This window comes from Tauraco erythrolophus, chromosome 6 (genome assembly GCF_009769465.1).
Source record: "Tauraco erythrolophus isolate bTauEry1 chromosome 6, bTauEry1.pri, whole genome shotgun sequence".
NCBI lineage: Eukaryota > Metazoa > Chordata > Aves > Musophagiformes > Musophagidae > Tauraco > Tauraco erythrolophus.
Window position 1 is genome coordinate 9,125,595 of NC_141470.1, and position 25,195 is coordinate 9,150,789.

Genomic DNA, 25,195 nt, shown 5'->3' on the forward strand with positions numbered 1-25,195 from the left:
ACTAATCAGACTTTAAGAAAAACTATTGTTGCCAAAGAAAAAGCAACACCGTAGGGGTGGGGGGGTAGGGGTACCTATATTAAAGAAAGGAAATAAGAAAAGGACAGATCTCTGTCTCCACATAAAGCAAGACAGAACTGCATACTTGTCTCGTCTGAAAAACAGGAGGTTGCAGGGTGCTAAACATGAACTACTGAAAGAAAATTGAATGAAGCTCCACCTTTCACGGACCCTGCCATCAATGTTTTGTTCTTACGCCAAATTCCTGGACTATAAAAATCTGCCTATAAGCCAAGAAAAAAACACTTCCCTGGAAGGATTTTCAAGTCACCGCTTCATGGCAAGATGGAAATAAAAAAGGGGAGGTCATTTTGGATCTTCTGCCTAATTTGGAGTTGTTGCAAAGGCAAAGAACCGGTTCAGATAGGTAAGAAAAAAATCTAATTCTCAGATTTTTTGCTCACATATTGCTCTACATATAGAGTCATCAACTGAAAATGTGTAACATATCCTTGTAAGAGCTGTAGGCAAGCCAGATACTGTTTACCATTGTACATTTTTGTCCTTAATGTCAACCATTTAAGTACTTTCCTTTTTTTCTTTCACTACTAGGTAGTTTATCAACTGTTTTATGTCTTAAGTGACTAAACTTAAGGAAGAGACTCTCTGGATGCAGTTTGCATCATAAAAAAATCATGGCAACCTTTTCAACACATTTCATATCTATTCGTATGTTACCGCAATGCCTGCTCTGCTTGATGGACCAGTATGAAATACTGCATTAGGTGTAATCACATTTTTTTGTGGTCTGCTGCACTGTTGCCTCCTGGTTTGGTTTTGAATGTCATACACTTTTCCCAGTTGCTTAATACATAAGAAATTGATGTGACAGTTACTGCTGCCTTAGTAATTATATCAACTCCACTTCCAAGAACAGCCAAACTTTCGCATTTCCCCTCATTATTGTGCAGAAATGTGCTAAACTACCCTACTCTACTCTAGTGCTGCGAATGTCTATGGCAAATTACAGTCCCTTTAAAAAGGTGTTCCTGTAAGGACTTTTTGGCACTTGAGTATGTGTTGTACATTTCTAACACCAAGAGTTGAATTTTTCAGTGTTCCCCTGCTTAGGGGGAAATATTTAATAATATTATGGAGTTCTTTGGAGTTCACTGAGTGTATTAATGACTGGTTTTGGTTTGATCTGTGATGCATGTTGCTATGTTGATTTTCCTAAATGTGCTACATAAACAACACAAAGATTTGTCATTCTTTCAGATGGACCTAGAAGATATGTTAAAAGCATTTTGTAGCAAGTACATCTTATTTAATTCAAGGTGATTCATGTTGGCTTTGTGCGGCTCAGTGGTATGAAAACTACTTTCTGAAGCGATGTCTTATATGCACTTAAAGTATGTATCAATACCTTCAACACAGGAACAACTCAGAGGTCTGAGACGCGAGTTTTGGTTGAGATGAAAAACAAGTAGCTCTTGAGCTGGCTCCTGAAGCTGGTGGCAGCCTCAACTGCCGAGATCAGCGGCTGCCATTTTGTTGAAGAGTCATGCCACCTGTGATGTCTCCTGGAAGGGACTCAGTTCAAGACTTTGGACCAGAGTCTTGCCTGTGTTAAGAAGCAGAATTTCAAAAGTAGAAATGAGATTTAGGCAGCCAGGATGGGATTCCCCTCACTTCACTTTAGATATCTACAGTGTAAATGTATCTACAGTGTAACTGTAGACTTTATAGACACTGCATAGAAACAAGCAGTCTTGGAATGTCTTCTTCCTAGGTAGATATGTAAGAACTGAACCTTTACTGCTTCTCACTGTTAACTTTAAAGGAGCCTAGGCACATCTGCTCATATTGGAGGTATCTCTGACATGGACTTCAAAAGTTCAGTGAGATGAAACTCCTTCCCACAAACTAGTATATTCCAGGTGTTAACATTTTTGCCTTCGAAAATCTCTCCGTTTTTAAAAAAAAAAAAAAAAAAAAAAAAATGGAAAAAAGAAAAGCACGTCGTATGGGGTGAATTTCTAAGCTCCCCTCCTGTGAATCTTTCTCTAGTCCAGGTCTCTACTGTCGGTAGGAGTGAATGTGCCACCTGGGGCAATTTCCACTTTCATACATTTGACCATGTCAAGTTCACTTTTCCTGGAACCTGCACCTATGTCTTCGCTTCACACTGCAATGACAGCTACCAGGACTTTAACATCCAAATCAGGCGCAGTGACAAGAATAGCTTCCTGATCTACTTCACTGTCACCATTGATGGAGTGATTTTGGAGGTGAAGGAGACAGGCATTACAGTGAACGGGAACAAGTGAGTAAAGACCACACTGTTGTTTTCTTGCGCAGCAGTTTTATTGCTATGTATTAGCAACAGATGGTCTATCTAAAGTGATCCTGTTCTGCAGATGTGCAAATGGCTCTGTATGATATGTTCATAGTGCTTTGAACAGGGTGTTGCGAAGAGTCCACCCCATAGTGGTGGAAGAGACAAGAAGCACGTAAACTACTTCTCCCAGGGATCAACACCAACGTATTAGGCAAAAGGCAACGTGTATGTTATAAAAACAGAAAATGTAGGTTTCCTTAACGTTGCTTTGATTTGGGAGGGATAGGTAGAGCTAAGGAGATAAAATCAACACTTTATTTATAGAAGGTTTTATTTTGTAGATATTTTGTATTTTTTTCTCAAAACATTATTTCTGTGGTACAAACCCTACTGTTGCATGTTGCTGTTCAGGAACAGATGGCACTTTTAGAAAAAGTTTTCAGTTTCCAGATAGATTACTCTAGAAAACTGCACTGCTTTGCAGAACATAGCTTCCCTTGGGATCTTCTTATACAAAAGACTGAAGTTTCAGAAGTCAAAATCCACACCTTCGATTCCAACCTGAAATGAACCAGAAAGCAAACTGCAAACAGAGGAGTAAAAATACTCCCTAAGTAAAATGTCATATGCAACAGTAGCTGAAAGCTGGGCACAATTTTAAAGGCAGCCCTCATGAGAAGTGCAGTGACCTGCTCCCAGCGTATAGGTATGAAGGGCCAAGGCAGCCTTTGACTCTGGGAAAAACCTTCACAGCCTTGTTGGAGAGAAAATTGCACACATATGGGCTGTCTTCTCTTGACAGCCTTCCAGAAACGACCAAATATAGAATAACATCACTCAGTTGTAACTATAGTAGCAAAATCCAAACGTGTCTTCTAAATCAAAGATGCAAGAAATCTCCTATCTTTTAGCCATTTTCCGATTTTCTAAGTTTTTCAGGCTATGGGAAAATAAACAGTAATTGTCTTGGTGAAACGAAAAAGTAATGTAGGTCTGAGTCACATCAGTACATGAGTAGCAGAATAGACCTCTTTTCACACTTCTATGAATCCCAAAAGTGAAGGAAAGCCTGGAGAGATGATGAGAACCTGCAGTATCCTTGTACGGAGGGCCATTTTCCCAGTATTTTGATCTTGCTCCTTGTAACATTTTGGGTCAGATCCTCAGGATACGTAAACAGGCAGAGCTACATTGGTACCAGTTGAGTGGTTAATGTAGTATTGACACACTCATGACCAAAATACATTATGTTGTGGATTAAGGTGGGTAATAGGTCACTGTGGACAAGGTGATCGTACCTAAATTTAATGTATTGTGTGGATGAAGGCTGATCTTGAAAAGAAGGTCCTCAGGGCTTATTTAGCTCCTTTTGAATCTAGTTTTTCTTCCTGTATCTCTGAGAGGATTTAATAAGTCTTTTTTTCAATGCAATCTGTTTTGTTCCCTCCAATTTCCAGGATCCCCATGCCCTTCAGCTTGAAGAGCATCCTGATTGAGGACACCTGCGCTTACTTCCAAGTCACTTCCAAGCTGGGCCTGACACTCAAGTGGAACTGGGCTGATACTCTCCTAGTATGAACAGCCAGTTAGTTGTTTTTCTCTTGGTGAACCTCATCAATGACGAAAAGCAGAGCTAGACGCAGGCACAGTGTTGATATAAGAGATTGGGGCAGGGGGGATATCACTGTATCCATAAGCTGATAGGGACAGACTAAACTAGCTAATAGTTTCATGGGGAAGGGGCATGAAGTCACAACCCCCAGGCATTCCCAACTAATTTTATGTGACAAAGGTGCCACTGTTAACCCTGGAGATAGAATTTCTGAGCTACCAGCTTCCTGCTTGAGGTACTGGCAGCAACACAGCTAGTCCCTCCAGCTCTGACTTGTTATTTACCCTCTGTCTTGACGCACATCTTGTGTGGGAAACTAATCTGTGTGGCCATTTCAGACCTTGGCCTCTCTCATTCCAAAGCCTTGCTATGCAGGAGTTCCCCTCTATACATTAACCCCAAAATAGCCTCTTCTGCAACACTATATTTACACTTTTGGGTGTGAAAACTTATTCTCCACGATCAGGACTGAGATTAAAGAAATGAAAATTGTGTGTCATGTTTTGCGTTTCAGAGAGACAAAGAGAGGGTAGAAGGTGAATAGAGAGTAAAAAAGTCAGGAATCAATCAAGCTCTCTTCAAATTCTGATTTAATGAATTATGTGCTTTCCCCCTTCCCCTGTACTAATTAATACCTGAAGTACTGATAGGGTAGTACTGACGTCATTCAGGTTCACAAGGCAGTGCTTTTCCTACAAATGCCTTGTTTTGGTGAACCTGAATGACATCAGTACTGCCCTCCAAGCATGTAGGAATGATTAGATGTAATAGTCCTATGTGCTCACCTGGCTTTTTATTGCCTCTGAGCGCAGGCAGAAAAAGTTACACTGGACAGACCCACCTCTAGAAGTGCTATGAAGCTTTCCATTTAGCCTATGGATTAGAAAAAGCCTTAGATACAGCTAAAAGCTGACCAGAAGCTGCTTCTTTGCAGCATCCAGCATCAGAGCACAGTTATCTGACCTGCCCAGAGTGGAGCTGAGGTACCTTGAAAGAGGTACCACGTGTCTATATACCAGTGTATCTATACTAGAAGACATTGGTCCAAGGATTAGTCCAGTATTCAACATACTTCAGTTAGCTCTTTCGTAGGTAGCAATGACAATTGCTAGAGGATTATCTTCCTATTTAAATTCAACCTGTGTGCAGGTAAGTTTTATGACAGGTTTGTAATGGAAAAGGAGACTTCTACAAATTGGTGATGAGCAATTCTGCTGCTGAGCTTTTCCATTGTGTACCACTTTGTAACACCTGGTGCTGATGTGGGGAAAAGCCTTTAACCTCTGGGTTTCCTCTTTCCTTTTGTTTTGTAGCTGGACTTGGAAGAAACATATAAAGAGAAAATATGTGGTCTATGTGGAAACTATGATGGTAGTGAGAAGAATGATTTGATTTTGAATGGTAGGTCATGAATATAGCATATTCCACACAGAACAGAACTGTTGATACATGACACGAACTTGGTATATGTTTCTTCTAAGCAGAATTTCAGATTTCCTGAAATACATCAACATTTCCATACAGAGAAGGTGTACTTTAAGAGATTCTGGGATGATTTGGGTTCCTCTGCTGTTTGCAAGCTTGCAAGAGTCGCAAACCTCTTTGACACAAATTAATTGCCTGGCTATCATGCAGCAACATTGCCAGGTTCCCACTGATAATAGCTAACTTTAAGGAACTTGTAGTCTCAAATGAGACATGAGTGCATTATCCGTCCTTCCATTTTCAACATTTTACACTTGGGTATCAAGTGTGATTATTTTTGCCTTTAATGAAATGGAAGCATCATCACTGAGCCAGAGAGATTTCACTGAGCATCTTTGCAGAAGCCGTGGTGCCATCCACTGACACCTTCAGATATTGCACTGAACTGGAAAAAGGCCAACACAGCAAACAGCTGAGGCTACAGTCCTGCGGCAGGTTGCATGAGTGGAAAGAAACCTGCACCCTGGGGTATTACCTGCAGGACTGAAGCCAAAGTTAGAACATCATCCCTTCATGTAATACTTGGCCTTCTTAAGTCACCAGAAAAATATTGTCATCTGCCTCTCTCATTCAGAAAGAACCCTAAGATTTGATTAAAAATACCACTTGTAGTGGTAGATTTGGGGTTCATTTTCATATTTCACATTAAGCTTTTTGAGTGCACCTTAGTCATGTTTCCTCCCTTTACTTCAAAATGCAATAGGTAAAAACTAAAGCTGGCAATTGTTTTTAAGAAACAGCTTGCTACTGAAAAGTGCTGCTCTAAGAAAAACAGGCTCTTCTTTTACATATTTAGTTCCGCAGATAACAGGTTCCCACGCCCAGGGACCAGCTGGCCTCCCACATCCCTCCTTTCTGCTCTTTTGTGGAAGTACCTCTCTCAAGCCTGCACTTAGTTAAGTGACTGAGACAGTATAGGAGAATAAGCCTGGTCAGAAACCTGTCTGTTTAAACTTAAAAAAAAAAAAAAATAAAATAGAAAAAAATCAGAGAATGACAATTTCTGCATACTTTTCATAGAAATATATAAATTTCAAACTTGATCAGAAAGATTTCTCACATCCAGGGTCAAGTTTCTGGTAATGCTTTGGGAAAATGCACCCCTCTAGCTAATGAAATGGTTACAAATGTGTATTGTGTGACTGTCTTCCTTCTGCTTCCTCCTCCTTCCTCTCCCCAGCTTCTCTAGCCTGTAAAAAGTAATAGATTTCCAGATAATTATAAATATACGCACCTAAGGCTGTACTTTAAGATGTGATATATGACCATTACACATGCAAACACAAAACTCTGTAAAATTGAATACTCCCATAATGAACAGAAGTCTTTGGAAGTGATGAAGTCAAGAGTCTAATGTGATTACAAATGCCCAGGCTGACAGCAGACCTTGATATAAGTGTGCCAGATTCCTGACTACAGCTCAGCAGAAGTTATAACAGGCTGTAATGGTCTATAATATGGATGCTGTGGATAAATTTGGGCTTTTGGAGAAAAGCATACTGCTTTAGAGTCCAAAGATTAAGTGCATCTTTATAGCCCTTTAACTGATCTAAAGAGTTGCAGGCAGTTACTCAGATGCGTCTGGGGATTTTGCAGGGTATAAAATGCATCCGAGGCAGTTTGGGAACTTCCACAAAGTAGAGGATCCATCAGAAAAGTGTGCTGACGTGAGTCCAGATGACCACACTGGAAGACATCCTAGGAGGGAAGACGATAGATGCAGTAAATATGTAAGTATGTGTGGCCACGAAGTATAAACTCTCCTGAACTACGGCCCTGGAGAGACTATGTTGAAACAAGTGTTAATTACAGAGCATGCATTGAACTGAATTTTTCAGGAGTTTACCCATGAATCTGAGCAAAATGTTGATCTTACAGCTAATAGAATATCCTATTACAGTGTTAAAGATTCAAATATTGGGAAAATGCAATATTGAATGACAACTTCTAGTCCAAGAGAAAGGACCTCATGTCAGAAAGTTAGACTTAATAATCTTCTGAGGTGCCTTCCAACCTGAATTATCCTGTAATCCTGGAATTGTATCATCAAAAATTGGGATGCACATGCATAAATCTGAAAGCTGGTAAAATGTTAACTTTTGCTCTTCTTTACCTTCTTTTCTTTCTCACAGAAAAAAAGATGCAAGAAACTTATGTCCCGTTTTGGAAACTGCCCCAAAGTGGTTGCATTTGATGACTACGTAGAGACCTGCACTGAGGATATGTGCCACTGTGCCGTTAATTCTTCTCACTCTGATTTGGTTTCCAGTTGCATATGCAGCACTTTAAACCAGTACTCTCGAGACTGTGTCCTCAGGAAGGGAGACCCCGGGGACTGGAGAACCAAAGAACTTTGTTGTAAGTAACTAACTGCTCTGGAGATTTCTTTCGGAGTAAACATATACACATGTATTCCGATCCCAGCAGAGCAAAGCTAGGAGCTCTGTTAACTACTGTGAATCAATCTGTAGAAGCACTTCGACAGAAACATTGTTAATGGAAAAGCTTCTACAAATTTAACTTAATTTTGCTCCTTAAACTAGAACTATAACTGAATATTGACCCCCTCTTCCTCAGAGCTGTTTTCTACAGTTCATTTTTGATTTTTGCCATGCACAGTTAACTCATAAATAGCCTTGTTTTAAATGTTGACATCTAGTCAGAATAAGTCACTGAGAAGTCTAATGTGTTTGTCCTTAGCTTATCCTGTGTTTTCGTACTCGGTAGTCGCAGATATCGAGCAGGAAAACACTGTAAATCCAGGGGGAGGGCTACAGGTAGTTCTCCCAAACTGCTGATGTGGATTGGGATAGAAAATTAATGCCAGAATGACTGATGCTTCAGGTAAAATCAACTATTATTTTACTATCTATGAATGAATCCAGTGTCCTTTGCTTGAATCATGACTTCAGCCAACCTTGAGCTAGTACAATAATATGAAATAACTCCTATTTCCCAGCAGTACTATTTTCTCCAAAGATGAAGTGAAAGTGACCATGAAAAGTTCCTTTAGAGATTGGAAAAACATGACACATATGGATAGAAAGTTTTCCAAATAAGACACAGGGGAAAGGAGGAAGAAACCCTTGGGTAGTGATACAATGATTTGAGAGCTTTTGTAAATACATCCTTAATACACACCATTTTCATTTGGTCTTGCAGATCAGGAATGCCCAAACAACATGGAGTACATGGAATGTGGAAACTCGTGTGCTGACACATGCGCTGACCCAGAAAGGAGCAAGATTTGTAAAGCGCCATGTACAGATGGCTGTTTCTGTCCTCCTGGTAAGGCAGTTCACTTCTTCCAATGGGTCACGCATATCAAGGGACAAAGAGGGAGGTTGTTCCCTTTCAGTTAGTGGCAATTCTTTAACATTTTGCACTAAAGCAAGTTAGTAAACTGTTTCTTCTAGCATAATTTAACAACTTCTTGGAAGAACCAGATCTCTAAATATTCAAGATCCTGACACTGGAGGAGGGGAGGGAGAGATTTTTAAGGACTAGACAGAAAAAAAATGGTATGGATGTTGAAAGAGAAGAGGTGTTCTCTAGACAGTAGGAATGCAGGTGAAGATGCCAGGTGAGGTGTCTCCCTGTTACCAGGCTAGATCTTGGTGTAGCTTAAGTCACACATAATCTAAATGCATTGCTGGTATGTGCATGTGTAAGTCTGCCCTTGAAGTAGAGGCTAAGATGAGGATCTGATTTCTGTTAGATTCATTAATAGAAAATGATGGATACTGTTTTACATCCTTGTAATCTGGCACTTGATAATCCTGCTCAGGGACAAATTCCAGTAACATGCAGAGATATTCTTTGGGTTTTCTATTGCTTTCATTTGAGCTCTAGTAAGAAATGTTTGCCATCCATTAACACCTGAAAGGCCCTGGTGTGGTGTTTTCCTTAAAACATATTCTATCCATTTACAGAAATGCTGAATACTCCACAGTTTTTTTCCTTACCCTAATCTTCCTTGATGGTGTTTCCCAAACTCACCAAAGGTATATTAACTAGTTAATGTCTCTGAACAGGAACCATCCTTGATGACCTCAGTGGCAAAAAATGCATCCCCAGAGACAACTGCCCCTGTATGTTTCAAGGCAAAGTCTACTCATCTGGAGGGACTTACTCCACTCCCTGTCAAAACTGGTACTGTTGTGAACTTGATTGCACTCACAAGTAGGAGACATTTATTTCAGGGCACTGATGAGTTGCATTTTGTTCTTTTCTCCTTTTTTTTCCCTATTTCTCCTTTTTTTTTTTCCCTGTTCTGAACATTTGTCTTAAATAATAATGCGAAATCTGGGTCTAAATTTCAACAATACAGGAAAATGTAAAGGTAGTCCTCAGCCTCACATAGTTACCACCCTCACTTGGAACCACCAGCAAAAATTGAGCTCAAGATTTCAGAATGCGAAAAAGTGAGAGTCTTGGCTGTGTAGTTTAGAGGCATTGGCCGTGGTTATTAACCATGTTAATGAGTCACATTTCCAATCACCTCTAGATCTACAAAGGGCTGTTTTAAGGCCTGGATCTCAAAAGTCCTGATCCTTGAGAATTATTTGATTTAGAAAATACCCTGTAGCTTGAACCTGTCTCCACTCCGCGTTAGTAAAAGGTGAAAAGACCTCAGGTATATTATTTTCAAACCAGTTTTATTTCTTACTCTGATAGCCATCTAAAGAATGAATAGTTGTGTGTGTTGTTTGAACTCCTGTGACACAGCATCATTTCTTGACCGTAGGCCTAATCTTTACTATAGAGAGGAATGAAATATGCTGTGGTGCATGGAGGGGTAGACCAGATGTTCTGCAAACAACTTTGGATTAAATATTTCCTGCATTTTGAGGAAATACTCCTCAAAATCTGCAATTTTGAGGAACTGACCTTGATGGGCTCTGGGTGTTTCCCACCTAGCCACATCCTCACTTACTCCTCACAAAGCCAAAGCTAATGAGACTGAGCAGTTCTCTTGTGTCCGCAGCTCGAAGATTTGTAACCGCTCGTTATCTCAGGTCCTCCACTCCACTAGTTGCTGAAGAGTTGCATCAACTTGAAGAGGTTCTTTCTTCCTTTAAAAAGTCCAGTAAAAAATTTAGGCCCTGAAAAACATTTCTTGCTTGACCAACTCAGTGTCTCTCTGAAAGAGCTAGCTTGAAGCCCAGTGCAGTTAACTTTCTCATTGAGAGGCTTCCAACCTTCATACTTTAAGAGCCTAATACAAAGTCTTCTTCAAACAAGGATTTAATAAGGAGATGAATCATAGAATCATAGAATCATAGAATCATAGAATGGTTAGGGTTGGAAGGGATCTCAAAGAGCATCTAGTTCCAACCCCCCTGCCATGGGCAGGGAAACCCTCCACTACACCAGGTTGCCCAAAGCCTCATACAACCTGGCCTGGAACACTTCCAGGGATGGGGCATCTATCTCTGGGCAATCTGTTCCAGTGCCTCACCACCCTCTGAGTGAAAAATTTCTTCCTTAGATCTAATCTAAATCTACCCTCTTTCAATTTAAAGTCATTATCCCTTGTCCTATCACTACATGCCCTTGTAAAAAGTCCCTCTCCAGCTTTCCTGTAGGCCCCCTTTAAGCCATGGAAGGCTGCTATAAGATCATCCCAGAGCCTTCTCTTCTCCAGGCTGAACAGCCCCAACTCTCTCAGCCTGTCTTCACAGCAGAGGTGCTCCAGTCCTCAGATCTTCTTTGTGGCCCTCCTCTGGACTCGCTCCAGTAGCTCCATGTCCTTCTTGTGTTGGGGACTCCAGAGCTGAACGCAGTATTCCAGGGGGGGTCTCACAAGAGCAGAGTAGAGGGGCAGAATCACCTCCCTCCACCTGCTGGCCATGCTTCTTTTGATGCAGCCCAGGATATGGTTGACTTTGTGGGCTGCCAGTGCACATTGCCGGCTCATGTTGAGTTTCTCATCCACCAGCACTCCCAAGTCCTTTTCCTCAGGGCTGCTCTCAATCCATTCTCTGCCCAGCCTGTACTTGTGCTTGGGATTGCCCCGACCCACATGCAGGACCTTGAACTTGGCCTTGTTGAACTTCATGAGGTTCTCACAGGCCCACCTCTCCAGCCTGTCAAGGTCCCTCTGGATGGCATCCCTTCCCTCCAGCATGTCAGCCACACCACACAGCTTGGTGTCATCTGCAAACTTGCTGAGGGTGCACTTGATCCCTCTGTCCATGTCACCAACAAAGATGTTAAATAGCACTGGTCCCAGTACTGACCCCTGAGGAACACCACTCGTCACTGGCCTCCACTTGGACATTGAATCGTTGACCACAACTCTTTGAGTGAGACCATCCAGCCAACTCCTTATCCACCGAGTCGTCCATCCATCAAAACCATGTCTTTCCAGTTTAGAGACAAGGATGATGTGTGGGACAGTATCAAATGCTTTGGATAAGTCCAGGTAGATGATGTCAGTTGCTCTTCCCCTATCCATCAATGCTGTAACCTCATTATAGAAGGCCACCAAATTAGTCAGGCAGGATTTGCCCTTAGTGAAGCCATGTTGGCTGTCACCAATCACCTCCTTATTTTCTATGTGCCTTAGCATAGTCGCCAGGAGGATCTGCTCCATGATCTTGCCAGGCACAGAGGTGACACTGACTGGCCCGTAGTTCCCTGGGTCTTCTTTTTTTCTCTTTTTAAAAATGGGGGCTATGTTTCCCCTTTTCCAGTCATTGGGAGCTTCACCAGATTGCCATGACTTCTGAAATATGATGGATAGTGGCTTAGTAACTTCATCTGCCAGTTCCCTCAGGATCCGCGGATGCACCTCGTCTGGTCCCATGGACTTGTGCACCTTCAGGTTCTTTAGATGGTCTTGTACCTGATCTTCTCTTTCAGTGGGTGGTTCTTCATTCTCCCAGTCCCTGCCTTTGCCTTCTGTGACTTGGGCTGTGCAGCTGGAGTTCTTGCCAGTGAAGACTGAGGCAAAGAAGTCATTGAGAACCTCAGCCTTCTCCATATCCCGAGTAGCCAGGTCTCCCATGAATAACAAGCTAAAAAGACAAAAAGGATGTCATCTGTGCAGATTCGGATACAGATGTTGTCTCACCTTTGCTCCTTTAAAGCTATGTTTGTTCTAACTGCTCCTTTTTTGGGTTTTGCACAGTACTTGCAAAGGAGGCCACTGGAGCTGTACTTCTCTGCCCTGTTCTGGAAGTTGCAATATAGACGGAGGATTCCACATAACAACATTCGATAATAAGAGATTCAATTTTCATGGCAACTGCCACTATGTCTTAGCTAAGGTACGAACAACCTCCCCTTTGACTCCTACATCTCTTAAGTAGCATGAGGCGTTCAGCTGTGCTGGAGCTTTATATGACTTTATTTAAGTGGCACCAATCCAGCAAAGCACTTCAACGCATGTTCAGTCTTAAACCTCATAAATTTTCCCATTTGAAATGGATCGCAAGCCAACAGATTTATACTTAGCATCAAAGTTTTGCAGCTTCAACATAATTTTACATGTTTTTTAAATTGACTTGTTTTTCTTTTTGGATGTATTAGTGTAGATTTAAGCATTTCTCCTGAAGCTTTCTTCATGTATGACTGTCAAAAGGCAGCGGATGAGTAAAAATTCCTTTGAAAAGATTGAATTCCACACAACTTTCTGCAGCTATGAAATCCACTCAGGTTGATAGCAAGGAAACAGAGTGCAGAGGAAAGGCAGTGAACATTATTAATTTTGGGAATGAAATAAAGCAGTTTGCAGTTAGAGATTAAATGCCTCAGTTCTTTCATTATTCCATTTCAGCTTTCCAGAGATGCTTTTTTCCCCTTGTAGCTCCTTTCCTTTAACGTGCTAACAATGGCTACATGACCCTTTTCTCATGTCTTTTCAGAATACTGATGACACATTTGTGGTGATTGGAGAGATCATCCAGTGCGGGACATCAAAGACAATGACTTGCTTAAAGAATGTATTAGTCACACTAGGAAGAACTGTAAGTAACTTGCTTTAATTAGTGACACATAATATGCCTCTTTTATTTAGTTTTGAAGATGGGTTTTCTCCAACACTGTGGACTCGTTTTGGTCTGTTGCAGTCCTGAAATGACAAGATTAACACCAGCAGATGATGTTGTGCATGTGTTTATTGGTTTTGTTCTAGAAGAGTTATTTCCTTTCCAGTTCTTCTGGATTCTCATTTTATCATTTTCTTTAGAGGTAGATGGCTAAAAATTAGCCTTGTTGGCTTACCCTCTCTTTTTCATGACTCAAACTTTTTCACTTGTTTGTTTTTGAAAGACTGAGATTTCTACAAGAAAATATTCCCTTGTTTTTACAACAGTTCTGAGTCCTGAAGTTTTTCCTAATGTAATGAGTGAAGTTGCAGATTTTTCCAAATGAAGACCCGAGGCTTCTCCTACTGAAGATTATGCCATGATTCAAACTGAATTCAGTGGAAGCCAAGTTAGGGCTGGTATTAATGCACTCCTAAAGTTATATAGATTCATTCTGTCCACCTGCTATTTAACTGGTGTAGTCCTAACCTTGTTAGGAGATCCAACATCCTAACCTACTGCTATAGTCAATAAAGGAAGATGAGTATCTACAAAGGACAAGTCATCCCACCTGAGGTATGGGATGATCCTCTGGAGGGATCTGTCTCCCTCTATCTGCTACTGAGGGAGTTTGAGTCAGATAGCTCTCATTTTGGATATGTTACATTTCCAAGGAGATTCCAAACCTACACGTAACATCTCACGTGTTTCTAAAGAAGATAACTAACCTCTCAGGTATGTGAGAGCACTCAGTCAAAGCTGGTACTTATTGAGACAGTTTTTCATTTTTTGTTATGGCTTAAAGATTTGCTCTATGTTACTGTATGGCGTCCAGACACCGAGTTACATTGACCCCAGAGTTGATCACATTTTGAAGATTGTAAGGTGCTATTGTCTGTCTCATGTCATGTGCATTCACAACTGTGGGCTTTTTCTATTTCCTTTTTCCCTGCAGACTATAAAAATATGTTCCTGTGGAAATATCTACATGAACAATTTCATTGTGAAGCTGCCGGTAAGCAAAGGTAAAAGTCCTTCTTCACATCTTCCCCAGATTATCCTACATCTATTTACAGAGGAATTCCTGCTCTTTTCTGGGAACACGAGTCTGAGACTCCCTGGGAATTCCTGTGTTACATTGGATGCACTGGTAACTCTTTACTCAGCTTCATACAGATTTTCAGGTGCATATTTATTTATTTTCCTTTTAGATGGCATCACCATCTTCAGACCCTCTACATTTTTTGTCAAAATTTTGAGCTCAACTGGAGTACAGATTCAAGTGCAAATGAAACCTGTAATGCAGCTCTCCATAACAGTTGATCATTCTTATCAGAATCACACATCTGGTAGGCCACATCATGCTCTTTCAGTTTGCTCTTAAACTGAAATAAATTTAAGTGAACAAATTGTTTGATTTTATATTGACTTTCGTATGTCAGAACCCTCAGTTAAATCTATAGCCTTCCTGAAACAAAGTGTTGGCTAAACCCTTCAATTTGCTGCAGAAAATCAGATAATCTCTGTGATGTTTAGTGCATGCAAGTCTTTTAGACTTCATCTGTAAAAGCAAGCCTTCATCAGAGACTTGTGAGATGCAGACTATGTTCTTGGTTTTGCCACCAATCTCCTGTTTACATCATTTAAGCTTTTTTTGCTTCTGTTTCCTGTCTGTGTAATGGAATTACATCCTGTCTCTCTGATCCATTTTGTTTTGCTTTTGTGATTTCCTTTGTTTATAAGCCTTTGGGAAAGGCATTTCTCTGTCTGCCAGTGTTTACTGAAGCACATTTAAGCAACTTCCAATCTCTGTGATATCACTAAGTGCTACCGTAATGCAGAAAAATAATAATTACACTCTAAAGACAGGGTTCTGTCTGATTTGTGGGAACATCAGGAAATCTCTGAAGGAAAATGGACTTCTCTCAGGCAAGGTCCACTATAGAGCTAAGAGTATTCATCTAGAAGCCATTCCTTTTTCCACTCAGGTAGTAATTTCTTCTTCTCTTTTGCCTTTTTTTTTTTTTTCTGCCACCCACACAAGGTCTTTGTGGCAATTTCAATAATATCCAGACTGATGACTTCAGAACAGCCACTGGAGCTGTGGAAGATTCAGCTTCTGCTTTTGGTAACTCATGGAAAACTAGAGCCAGCTGTTTTGATGTTGAGGACAGCTTTGAAGATCCTTGTTCAAATAGTGTGGATAAAGGTAGCAGGCTTTTCATCTCTGGATTATCAGTGCTAAATAATTTTCACATGATGGATAACCAAAAAAGCTTTAGAAATCTCATAAACATTAAAGGCCATCGCCTTTGAGGCTATTACAAGAAAGAACACATTGGGTTTTGCAGGTCTTTAAGATGACAGCTTTGCTTTTAAAACAAAACGACTGCACTGCTGGAGAAAGAGCCAACATCTTCTTCACTGATAACTTGAAAAGCACACTTAGCATCAATGAAACAATTTAGGTTTAAGGCAGAGCATACCTGGTTGTCAATATCTGGGCAAGATCTTAATCCAATCTTGGTTGTTACAGCTATGCTGAAGTCAAAAAGAACAACTAATCAACAGTACCGACTTCAGCAAGCATTGCACTGTACTCAGTGTCCAGTCTGGTTTCTCACTTTGACTGGGTTTGGATATATATAGGATTCAGACTGTACTCTCCTAGGTATTGCCCCATGTCATTAAAGCTGCAGCTCATAGCCACACAGTTCACTGAATATTTCGTTTGATGTTATTGCTTGACTATAAAGAATTGACTGACTAAAGAATTGGGAAGGTTTGAGGGGAAATGATGAAAATGAGGTGCTTTTGCAGATGTTCTGCAAATCCAGCTGCAGTAATAATGTTAGTACTTGGAAGGCAAACCCTTTTTTTAGGGAGATGGCTGCTCACCCATCCAACTATGATTATCACCTTGATAAGTTAATGCCTCGTATTTCCTTCCAGCATTATCTGAACATTTCAGAACATTCTAGTTCAGTGTGACACCTGATAAGAATATTGATTCGGATAGTAACGTGGTTTAAGTGACTATGGACAATGATATTTTTTCCCACTTCAGAAAAATTTGCTCAGCATTGGTGTGCTCTTCTGTCTAATACGAGCAGTGTGTTTGCTGCCTGCCATTCTGTTGTAGACCCTTCGGTGTACGTCAAGGTAAGGCACTGGTCTAAATGGGTTGTCTAATCTAGTCCAGAGACTGATCTGTCATGAAGGTGGTCTGGCCTATGGGAGTGAAATAGGTTACAGTAATACCTATTTGCAAAGAAATTCACTGATGCTGATGAGAAAAATAACAAAATAAGAGTTTTATGGAAGATGCGATGGGCCTTTTTGGTTGCAGCTTTGAAAATATTAACTGACTGCCATCAATGACAGTTCGTGTTGCATGATCGAGAAGTGAAATAAGAAAAAATCATCATTTATATCCCATTTATTACTGTGGAATCATGTTAGTCTCTTCATATTTAGAATGCAAGAAGTTGCCCATAAGTACTCTTGGTGTACTGCTCTATAATGCTGTGGAGAAAGTTAGCTGAGCCGGAGTTGCTGCATTTATGTGAATAGTAAAGAAGTTTCTGAAAAAACACATAAAATTCGTGTAGGGGTGTGTGTAATGCAACTTACTGAGAAAATACCTGAGCCTCAAATTTTGCCTAAAATGTAATGTGTCTTCAAGTACCTTTAAAAATATGGCTTATGCTTTATCTTTCTCAAATTTTCCTCAGAAAATATATTTGCTTGAGAATTCGTGTTAACTGTAAGTAAAATAGGAATTTGCAATTTTCAATCAAGGAAAAGTAATAACCAGTTTCTTGGATATATCTGTTACTCTTGGTGATCTCATCAGATTTTAAACCATGATTCATGGAAGCCTTTTGCACCACATCAGTAACAGCACGCTAAGTCATCATCCATGCAGTATGACCCTACTGCTTTTGAGTGGCTGGCTGTATCTGGGTCTTCTGTCCAGCCACCCAATTAGAAGAAATTGAGCTTTAAATCCCCTTTATACTTACCTATTTCTTTAGATATCATTATATATCATTCCCTATTAAACCATCTTCTGTTATGCACCTGTTATTTAATTGGGTGTATCTTACCTACACACTACATAGGTACCCAAGTGCCAGTCATCGCTGTGCAGTATTTTCAGTTCTGTGTATTTTCAGGTGACATACTTTGACACGTCCTAGATTGTACATTCTCGTGGGAGGCTGGTGTAGCTCTTTCTTAGTGCTTTAATGAACTGTAGGTGCCTTTATCATTCTTATTATTCATCTATTCATGAGTGTTAGATGTAATGTCATTGCAGTTACATGACTAATTGATTTACTGTTTCTCAGGTTTGCATAGTATTTCATTAGCATACATTTTTAATTAAAGATATTACAAATTAAGTTTCATTGGTAATAATACTTTTCAAAAATATATTGATTGACCATATTTTGAATTGCTATATGTTTCCCTGTTTCTTCTGTGAGGTGGACATAATAATACCCATGTCCTTTTCTGTCCCCTAGAAATGTATGTATGACACCTGTAATGCTGAGAAGAGTCAAGTTGCACTATGTAGTGTGCTCTCTACTTACTCCAGAGACTGTGCTGCAGCAGACGTGCCCCTAAAGGGCTGGAGGCAGGGCATCTGTGGTATGCATCTTAAAATACTTTGGGTAGGGATATGGGGGAAGAGCTTCAGGAGAGCAGTCTGTGGCAGTCAGTATCTTTTCTGCCTAGCCATCAAGTTAGTGGGTGTTCGAAAAATAGAATAGGCACATATTCTATAAAACACTTCTGCCTGCCAAAATCAGCTCATGTCCACTTCATGCTCTTATGATGCATGTTCCTTGTGTAAAACATTAGGTGAATTTGATACTTAGAGAAGCAAAAGAATATAAGGTGTATTAATGAAATCACAACAAGGAGTTGCAATTAGGTTAGTTTAGAACACATAGGCCTCCCCATGTATTTTAATTTTGACACCTTTTTTGCAGTTCATCTCATTGCCCATGCAAATAGTATCACTTTCATTAACTGCATTTTTCCATGTTATAATAAAACAGTAATGGTTTTAATAAATATATATTGATGATATCTGAGAAGGTGAAAGTGTTTAAAGGCGTTTTCAGTTCAGAACTATCTAACAAATGAATAAAAGTTTCTTAGACACACACATTGTTGCTAAATCTTGGGTTTGGAGTCCACATATGTATATCTTTTTCTTTGACACTGACAGAATTTACTATGAGATAGTATCAGACCTGAGAATAAAACTAACAAGTCCCAGCTTCTGAATTTTACATGAATATTTCCATTTTTCCATTAACAATCAGCTATTTCAAGTGAGATTTGCCTATATCAACATGAAAATAGATGTATGGATTTCTTGAATAATATCACATCTGATTAGGAAACAGAACAATTATTTTTATGCAGCTTTGGTGCAGCTATGATCTCTTTAGTTGCCTGACTTAGTGTCTGGCTGGGATATTTAACAGAGACGAACTATGTAACTGATATGGTGCTTTGTCAAAGGCATTTAAGATTGCAGTAAGAACAATTTAACAAACCTATGCTGAAATAATTCAAAGGGAACATAGTGTAGTCTATAGCATATTATCCTAGAGTCACACAGATTTATGTACTAAACACAGTCACTGTTTATTGAAAGCTTTGTTACTGGCATAGAATTACTGGCAATTTTATGCCAAAGAAAGACTGGTTTGCCACATGGGTTAGTCTGAAATCTGTGGACTCGTGGCACAGTAGGTAATATTGACTCAAACAGTGCAGTAACCTTGGGAAAAGAATGCTAATGCCTTAATCAGCACAATCATTTTAGGCCTTAGTTTAAGAAGAAATAGTCTTTCGGGAACATGCCTGTGATAAGATTGAAGGTTGCGCTATTCATGAGTGAAAGAATAAATGGGCCAGAACAGTCACTCTCAGTGGTCTGTTCCTTTGTGGGGGTTGGAGAGGCTCTTCCAGCTCCTGCAGCTGTGTCCAGCTATGCTGGGCTGCAGGCAGCATCCAAGGAAAATTATATGTTAAGGGGATGTCTAACTGCAGTCAGTAGAGTATGTGAAATAAGGAATCCCTACTAGCTAGCTGTTGGCAGTGTGTATATGTGACGCAACCTTTAGTGGAAGCATGAAACATTGCTTGAGTTACTGGTTACTCAGAAGACCACTGGGGTTAGTAGCCTCTGCTAAGTAATAGCACTGTTTTTCTAGTGTTCCTTGTGCAAGCTAGCTTGAAGCTATCTTTGGTATCCTCATGTTCTCTGCACTCGCATCTCCGGTTGTGACATATGTAATCTAAGATTACAGATCTGTGACCATGAGTACTATAATCAAATAACCTTTTTCTTACCAGGTCTCACATTACCAATATTGATCTTTTTCCCCTGTGAAAAAAATAAAGGGAGAAAGTAAACACATTATTTTATGACATTAATAGCTAACAATTAAGACACTCATTCAGGTAAATCTGATGTAAACTCATGTTCAAAAACTTTCTTATTTGGTCTATTTTGACTTACAAATACCAGTTGCTTCATCTTCATAGTATGCCTATAAAGTAGGAGAATATGGCCTGCTCTATTTATACACTGGATATCGTATCTGTTCTAGCTAAGACCAGGAAACCAGTTGGGTTTTGTTGGTGGAGGTGGTGGTTTTGAAGTGTACACAAACGCAGCACACTAACTAATGTGAGAAAGTGTACTGTGGTCATGGACTGGAAAACCATACAGAACTTTGTTTAAGCATGGAAGCTATTGCCGATACGGTGATAACATTGCTGCAAAGTTGGTTAGCACAATTACCTATGAACAACTCCCCTGTACCTTCTAGTACATTTGTATATATCTGAAAAACAGCTGTGGGATTAAACCTGTGGATGTGAGCTAAAAGGAGGTCTAAAATTATTAGATGTCCTGTTATCATTGAATTTCAGAGGAATCTGGATACTGAGTTTTCTTGAAAACCAGTCTTAACGCAGATGATATTTCCTGATGTTATCCCTGTGGGTCACTACTGTAGATTTTATGGCAGAGGTGTGTTTCTTGGCAGGCTGTGAAAATTAACCAGCTTTTCACTGTCTTACAGGGTCAGCTGAGCTCTTTAGATTTTGGTGCTTAACTGCTTGGTTCACCCAGAGGTCTTGGAAACAGTCGCTTCTGTTTTCCTCAGAATGTGGCAAAGTGTTTTCCTCAAGTTGTCTATGAGAATTCAAACACACTTTTTTTGATAGCTTCAAATAATTAGCAGAGTTCCTTGGCACTGCCCATTTAAAGTCAAAATTTACTCCTTACAAAGTATGCTAAATTCTTAAATTATTCCCAGCCAAAGAAATTATTAATAAAGGACAGAAAATAATTTTTTTAACTACAAGGACAAGTCAGAAGTTATTGGTTTCAGTTTTTGGTGTAAAATAGAAATGTAGATTGTACAAATTACAGAATTATACTGATTCCCTTATTCAGTCAAGATATACCCTGCTGAGTGTTTCAGTGTTCAGTGTAAAGTAGTTTAGGCTATGTGAGCAGACTTCCCCCAGACCACTGGGAGACAAGGTCTTCTGGTTTGAAAAAAGCCCACATTTATGGTTACCAACATGCATTAGCAGCATAAGCAACGGTTGCACAGAGAAGGCCGTACATCCATTTTATTTCTCTTGCAAAGATCCCTCTGAGGAGTGTCCTGAGACTATGGTTTATAACTATAGCGTGAAGTACTGTAACCAGTCTTGCCGCTCGCTGGATGAACCTGATCCGCTGTGTAAAGTTCAGATTGCTCCTATGGAGGGTTGTGGTTGCCCTGAAGGGACCTACCTCAATGACGAGGATGAATGTGTAACTCCGGATGACTGTCCCTGCTACTACAAAGGCAAGATTGTTCAGCCTGGCAACTCCTTCCAAGAGGACAAATTGATGTGGTAAGCTCCTCTGACGATGCAAAGGCTGCATACCTGGGGGATGTCAGGGCTCACTGGGGAAGTCCCTGCTCTAATCCCTGAACGGTGTCATTTTACAATAAGGAATAATGACAAATTTCTCCTGGATTGTACCAAAGCAAATATTCCCCGGGCCGGAAGTACAGCCGCAGAAAAGGTTAAGCTCCTATATTCCTGGTGGCAAACAACAACCTGAAAACATGTTAAGCAGAGTAATGTTTGCAATCTATCTCTATGCAAAGTTCATTGTTGTGTAAAAAATATCCATATACGGTGGGGACAAGTTTTCTAGAAGACAGGGGCTTGGGGGAGTTTCTGGTTTCGAAATGAAAAAGCAAGATAAAAAAACCACCCTCCAACACACCATCCTGCAGACTATTTAAAATATAACAATGAGCCAGGAAAAAAATCCAAAATCTCAGTTTTGAAACTGAGGGGTTTTAAAAGAGAGAGAGAGAGAGAGAGAGAAATTTTGGGGAAAATACTAAAAATAACATAATTTATTTTCATCTGCAGTGAAAAATGATTATAATTTTCTCACTTTCAACCAACTCAGGGCAGCAATGCAAACAAATACCAGGGGAAGATTGTTTTCTTCAAACAATTTATTTGTATCTTTAGATGTCTGCTTATTCTCTCTCTTTTTCAACTCCCATACTTTTTCCCGAGGATTCTAGACTATTTTGTCAACACAGATTTGTTTAATAATTTAAGAGATCTCTTGTTTAAGAAAGTATTAGTCTCATCTCATGGAGTGGAAAATAGATGCTTAGGACAAACTTAAGGCAAACACACAGTAAACCAGTGGCAGATGAGAGAAGAGTATTTAAGAACTGGGTGCCTTAATCTTCCTTCTGGGGATGGCAAATCATGTCTGTGAACCTGACAGCTGTACCAAATATTCATTTTGATAGGAATTTGTTATTTGTGTGACTAGTGAAACTTTGCAGTGCCTTTCTCTTTAGTGAGAGGGAAATGTGCAAAGAACTGACGTGTTTCCTTTTACGGAATCTTTTAGCAAATGCATTCAAGGAAGATTAGACTGCATTGGAGAAACTGTCCTGGTAAAAGGTGAGATTTTGTTAAATAATGGCATTATGGTGTCAGCTAGTATTTATAATGTTTTTCTGTGTTATCTCTCACTTTCTGTAACATTTTAGCATTTACACACTTTGGCCTTCTCCCAGAAATGTGCTGGTTATTGATAGTAGTTGTCGTAAAATGTCACAAGACTTGCTGAATTGTTCAAAAGATGAAGATATTCCCAAAACTTAGAAGTTGTTATCTGCCACCTTCTAACCCAATGTTGGAGGGTAGAAGGAAAAGCTAATAGAAACTGTAAATGAGAGACACGTGCTGCCCTCTGAAATACACCACTCTGTTTTACAATTGCTGATGATGTTCTTACTGCTTTCACTAAATTACCTTCCTAAAATGTTTTCTTCCTCCTATAGATTGCCCAGCTCCTATGTATTACTTCAACTGCAGCTCTGCAGGTCCCGGTGCAATTGGATCAGAGTGTCAGAAAAGTTGCAAGACACAGGACATGCACTGTGTAAGGACTTCTCCTAGCAGGAGCATGGGACAGCATGATTGTGCATGTATGATTGTCCTTAACAAACGCTGACGGTAACATATTACGCTCTTCACAGACCAACTGCTTTACTGATAACACAGCAGCTATAGCTATTCATGTAGCTTTGGTGATTGTAGTTTGAATGTCAGTAACTTACAGTTGGGGAATTAAAAAAAAATTCAAAAGTTCGGCATCCAGTGCTAGCACCTCTGCTGCTTCCCTGTACTTTCTGTGCATTATTGAGTTTCTTTGTCTTGTACCTTTATATGCAGTATGTCACAGAATGTGTTTCTGGCTGCATGTGTCCCGATGGGCTGGTATTGGATGGCAGTGGAGGATGTATTCCCAAAGATCAATGCCCATGTGTCCATGGAGGACACTTCTATAAACCTGGGGAAACCATCAAAGTGGACTGCAACACATGGTATGGTATTCCAGCGACTCTTGTTTTATAACAAAGGCTGTTAAAATTGTCAGTGTGCTCATAGGGCAGGATGTATTTTGAAGCCTTCCTCTTCATCATTAGACCCACCAGACTTCTCGTAAAAATAAAAGAGAATACATTTCCTCTCTGCAACACACTGCACAACTCTGCACTTGGGACAACACATACCAAAATCTTCTGTCAAAAGACTTCCATCCTTTTCTGCAAACTGCTTCCACACCGGCTTTAGAATTACCAGCCTCATCCAGGTTGGTCTGTGGCTGGTCATTGTACAAGGGGGAATTGAGTCTGTGTCTGTTGGGCACAGCTGAACCGCAGAAAATGATTGAATTTAGAAGAAGGAGGAATTGCGAAAATCTTCTAGTGACTTGCAGTGCTTCTGGGTGTGTAGTTCCCAAGTAAGATAAAGTAAAGCTCCAGTTGCTCCAATCGCTGGTATAACTCTGCCATAGACTTCACTGTTATTACTGGTCATGGATGGTAAAATGCTTTGAATGCCTTATTTAGTGAGGATGAGACTCTATAGTCCTACCAAGAGGATACTCAGAAAATTAGAGCCAGAAACGCTTTGATCTGATCACCACTGGCACAAGCAACCAAGTTTAACATGTGGAGTCAAACCCTGATAAGCAGTTGATGACATCACAGAGGCCATTAAGAGGTTATATTGCAGTGAGGACTTTGTTTTCTTATGAGAACAAAACATACACAGGAAAAAAAATATTTTCTCTGTGTCAAGGGTATAACAACTAAAATTTTCTGCCTGCGGTCTCCCTGAACTGCAGGTAAAGTTTGTCAAGGGAAGACAGAAACAATATTGGTTCACACCACTGCAATCAGGAACAGAACTGACCACACGGTACCTCGCAGATTAATATTCAGAAAAGGTTGAAATATTCAGTTCTTCACCTTGAATTTACCTCCTAAATCCCCACTGTCTGCTGCCAGGACTTAATGATTTAAAAGAAGTTTGAAGGACAAAAGAAATAGAATAAAAATAGACAAAGTTCAAACTTGTCTTGGCAATAAACACGAACTTTCTGGTTAGTAAGTCACCTCATGGCATGGTCCCAGAATAGTTGAGAGGGTAAGCCTGGAAGAGTGAGAGATGATTGTTTTCTCTGTACTGCGAAACACAAACCTTTGAATTACTCTGCCCCTGTTGGGGTTAAGGAAAACAATGCTTCATCCAAAGATTCTGATTCTTTGCATTTCGCCTCCCAGCACCTGTAACAAAAGGCAGTGGAACTGCACAGACAATCCCTGCAAGGGAACCTGCACTGTGTATGGAAATGGGCATTACATGAGCTTTGACGGGGAGAAATTTGATTTCCTGGGAGACTGTGACTATATCCTTGCTCAGGTATCAATTTTTTTCACTTTCCTATCCATATGCTTTTCACACCTCACATTATAGAGTTCCGTCTGAGTAGTTAAAGGGCTATCCCATGCAAAACAGTCAACACCCATGAGTAGAGTCTACTCCCCTCTTCTTGTACCTAGAACAGATTCGGCGAGGTTTTTCACGTAAGAGCAAAGCCATTAACCCTCAGCAGTGACACAAGAGGGCACTGCGTGCTCTTAAATGATTAACTCCTGGGTGGACAGCCCTTTCCTGAAGTAATTCCACCACCTGCAAGGGGAAGGAATGGGTGTGGTGTTGAAAAGCAAAATGTTTCTCTCGACCATCCAAGACTGACAGTATTTTTGTGGTGACAGAAGCACGTAGGGGTTAACGCGT

General features: G+C 40.2%; 1 protein-coding gene across 1 annotated transcript in view; it reads left to right on the forward strand.

Annotated features, from left to right (window-relative positions):
• The first annotated feature begins 345 nt into the window (after nucleotides 1-345).
• The window catches only part of LOC104376232 (mucin-5B), a 46,456-nt gene continuing 21,606 nt past the window's right edge, over nucleotides 346-25,195 (forward strand). Inside the window, 20 exon segments of the mRNA XM_086613695.1 lie at nucleotides 346-427; nucleotides 2,071-2,326; nucleotides 3,799-3,913; nucleotides 5,267-5,354; nucleotides 7,035-7,168; nucleotides 7,571-7,796; nucleotides 8,601-8,726; nucleotides 9,473-9,590; nucleotides 12,574-12,712; nucleotides 13,310-13,411; nucleotides 14,427-14,496; nucleotides 14,683-14,820; nucleotides 15,516-15,680; nucleotides 16,539-16,633; nucleotides 18,001-18,127; nucleotides 21,163-21,415; nucleotides 22,452-22,504; nucleotides 22,888-22,988; nucleotides 23,282-23,433; nucleotides 24,679-24,817. Coding sequence (XP_086469821.1) covers nucleotides 346-427; nucleotides 2,071-2,326; nucleotides 3,799-3,913; nucleotides 5,267-5,354; nucleotides 7,035-7,168; nucleotides 7,571-7,796; nucleotides 8,601-8,726; nucleotides 9,473-9,590; nucleotides 12,574-12,712; nucleotides 13,310-13,411; nucleotides 14,427-14,496; nucleotides 14,683-14,820; nucleotides 15,516-15,680; nucleotides 16,539-16,633; nucleotides 18,001-18,127; nucleotides 21,163-21,415; nucleotides 22,452-22,504; nucleotides 22,888-22,988; nucleotides 23,282-23,433; nucleotides 24,679-24,817 — 2,679 coding nt within the window.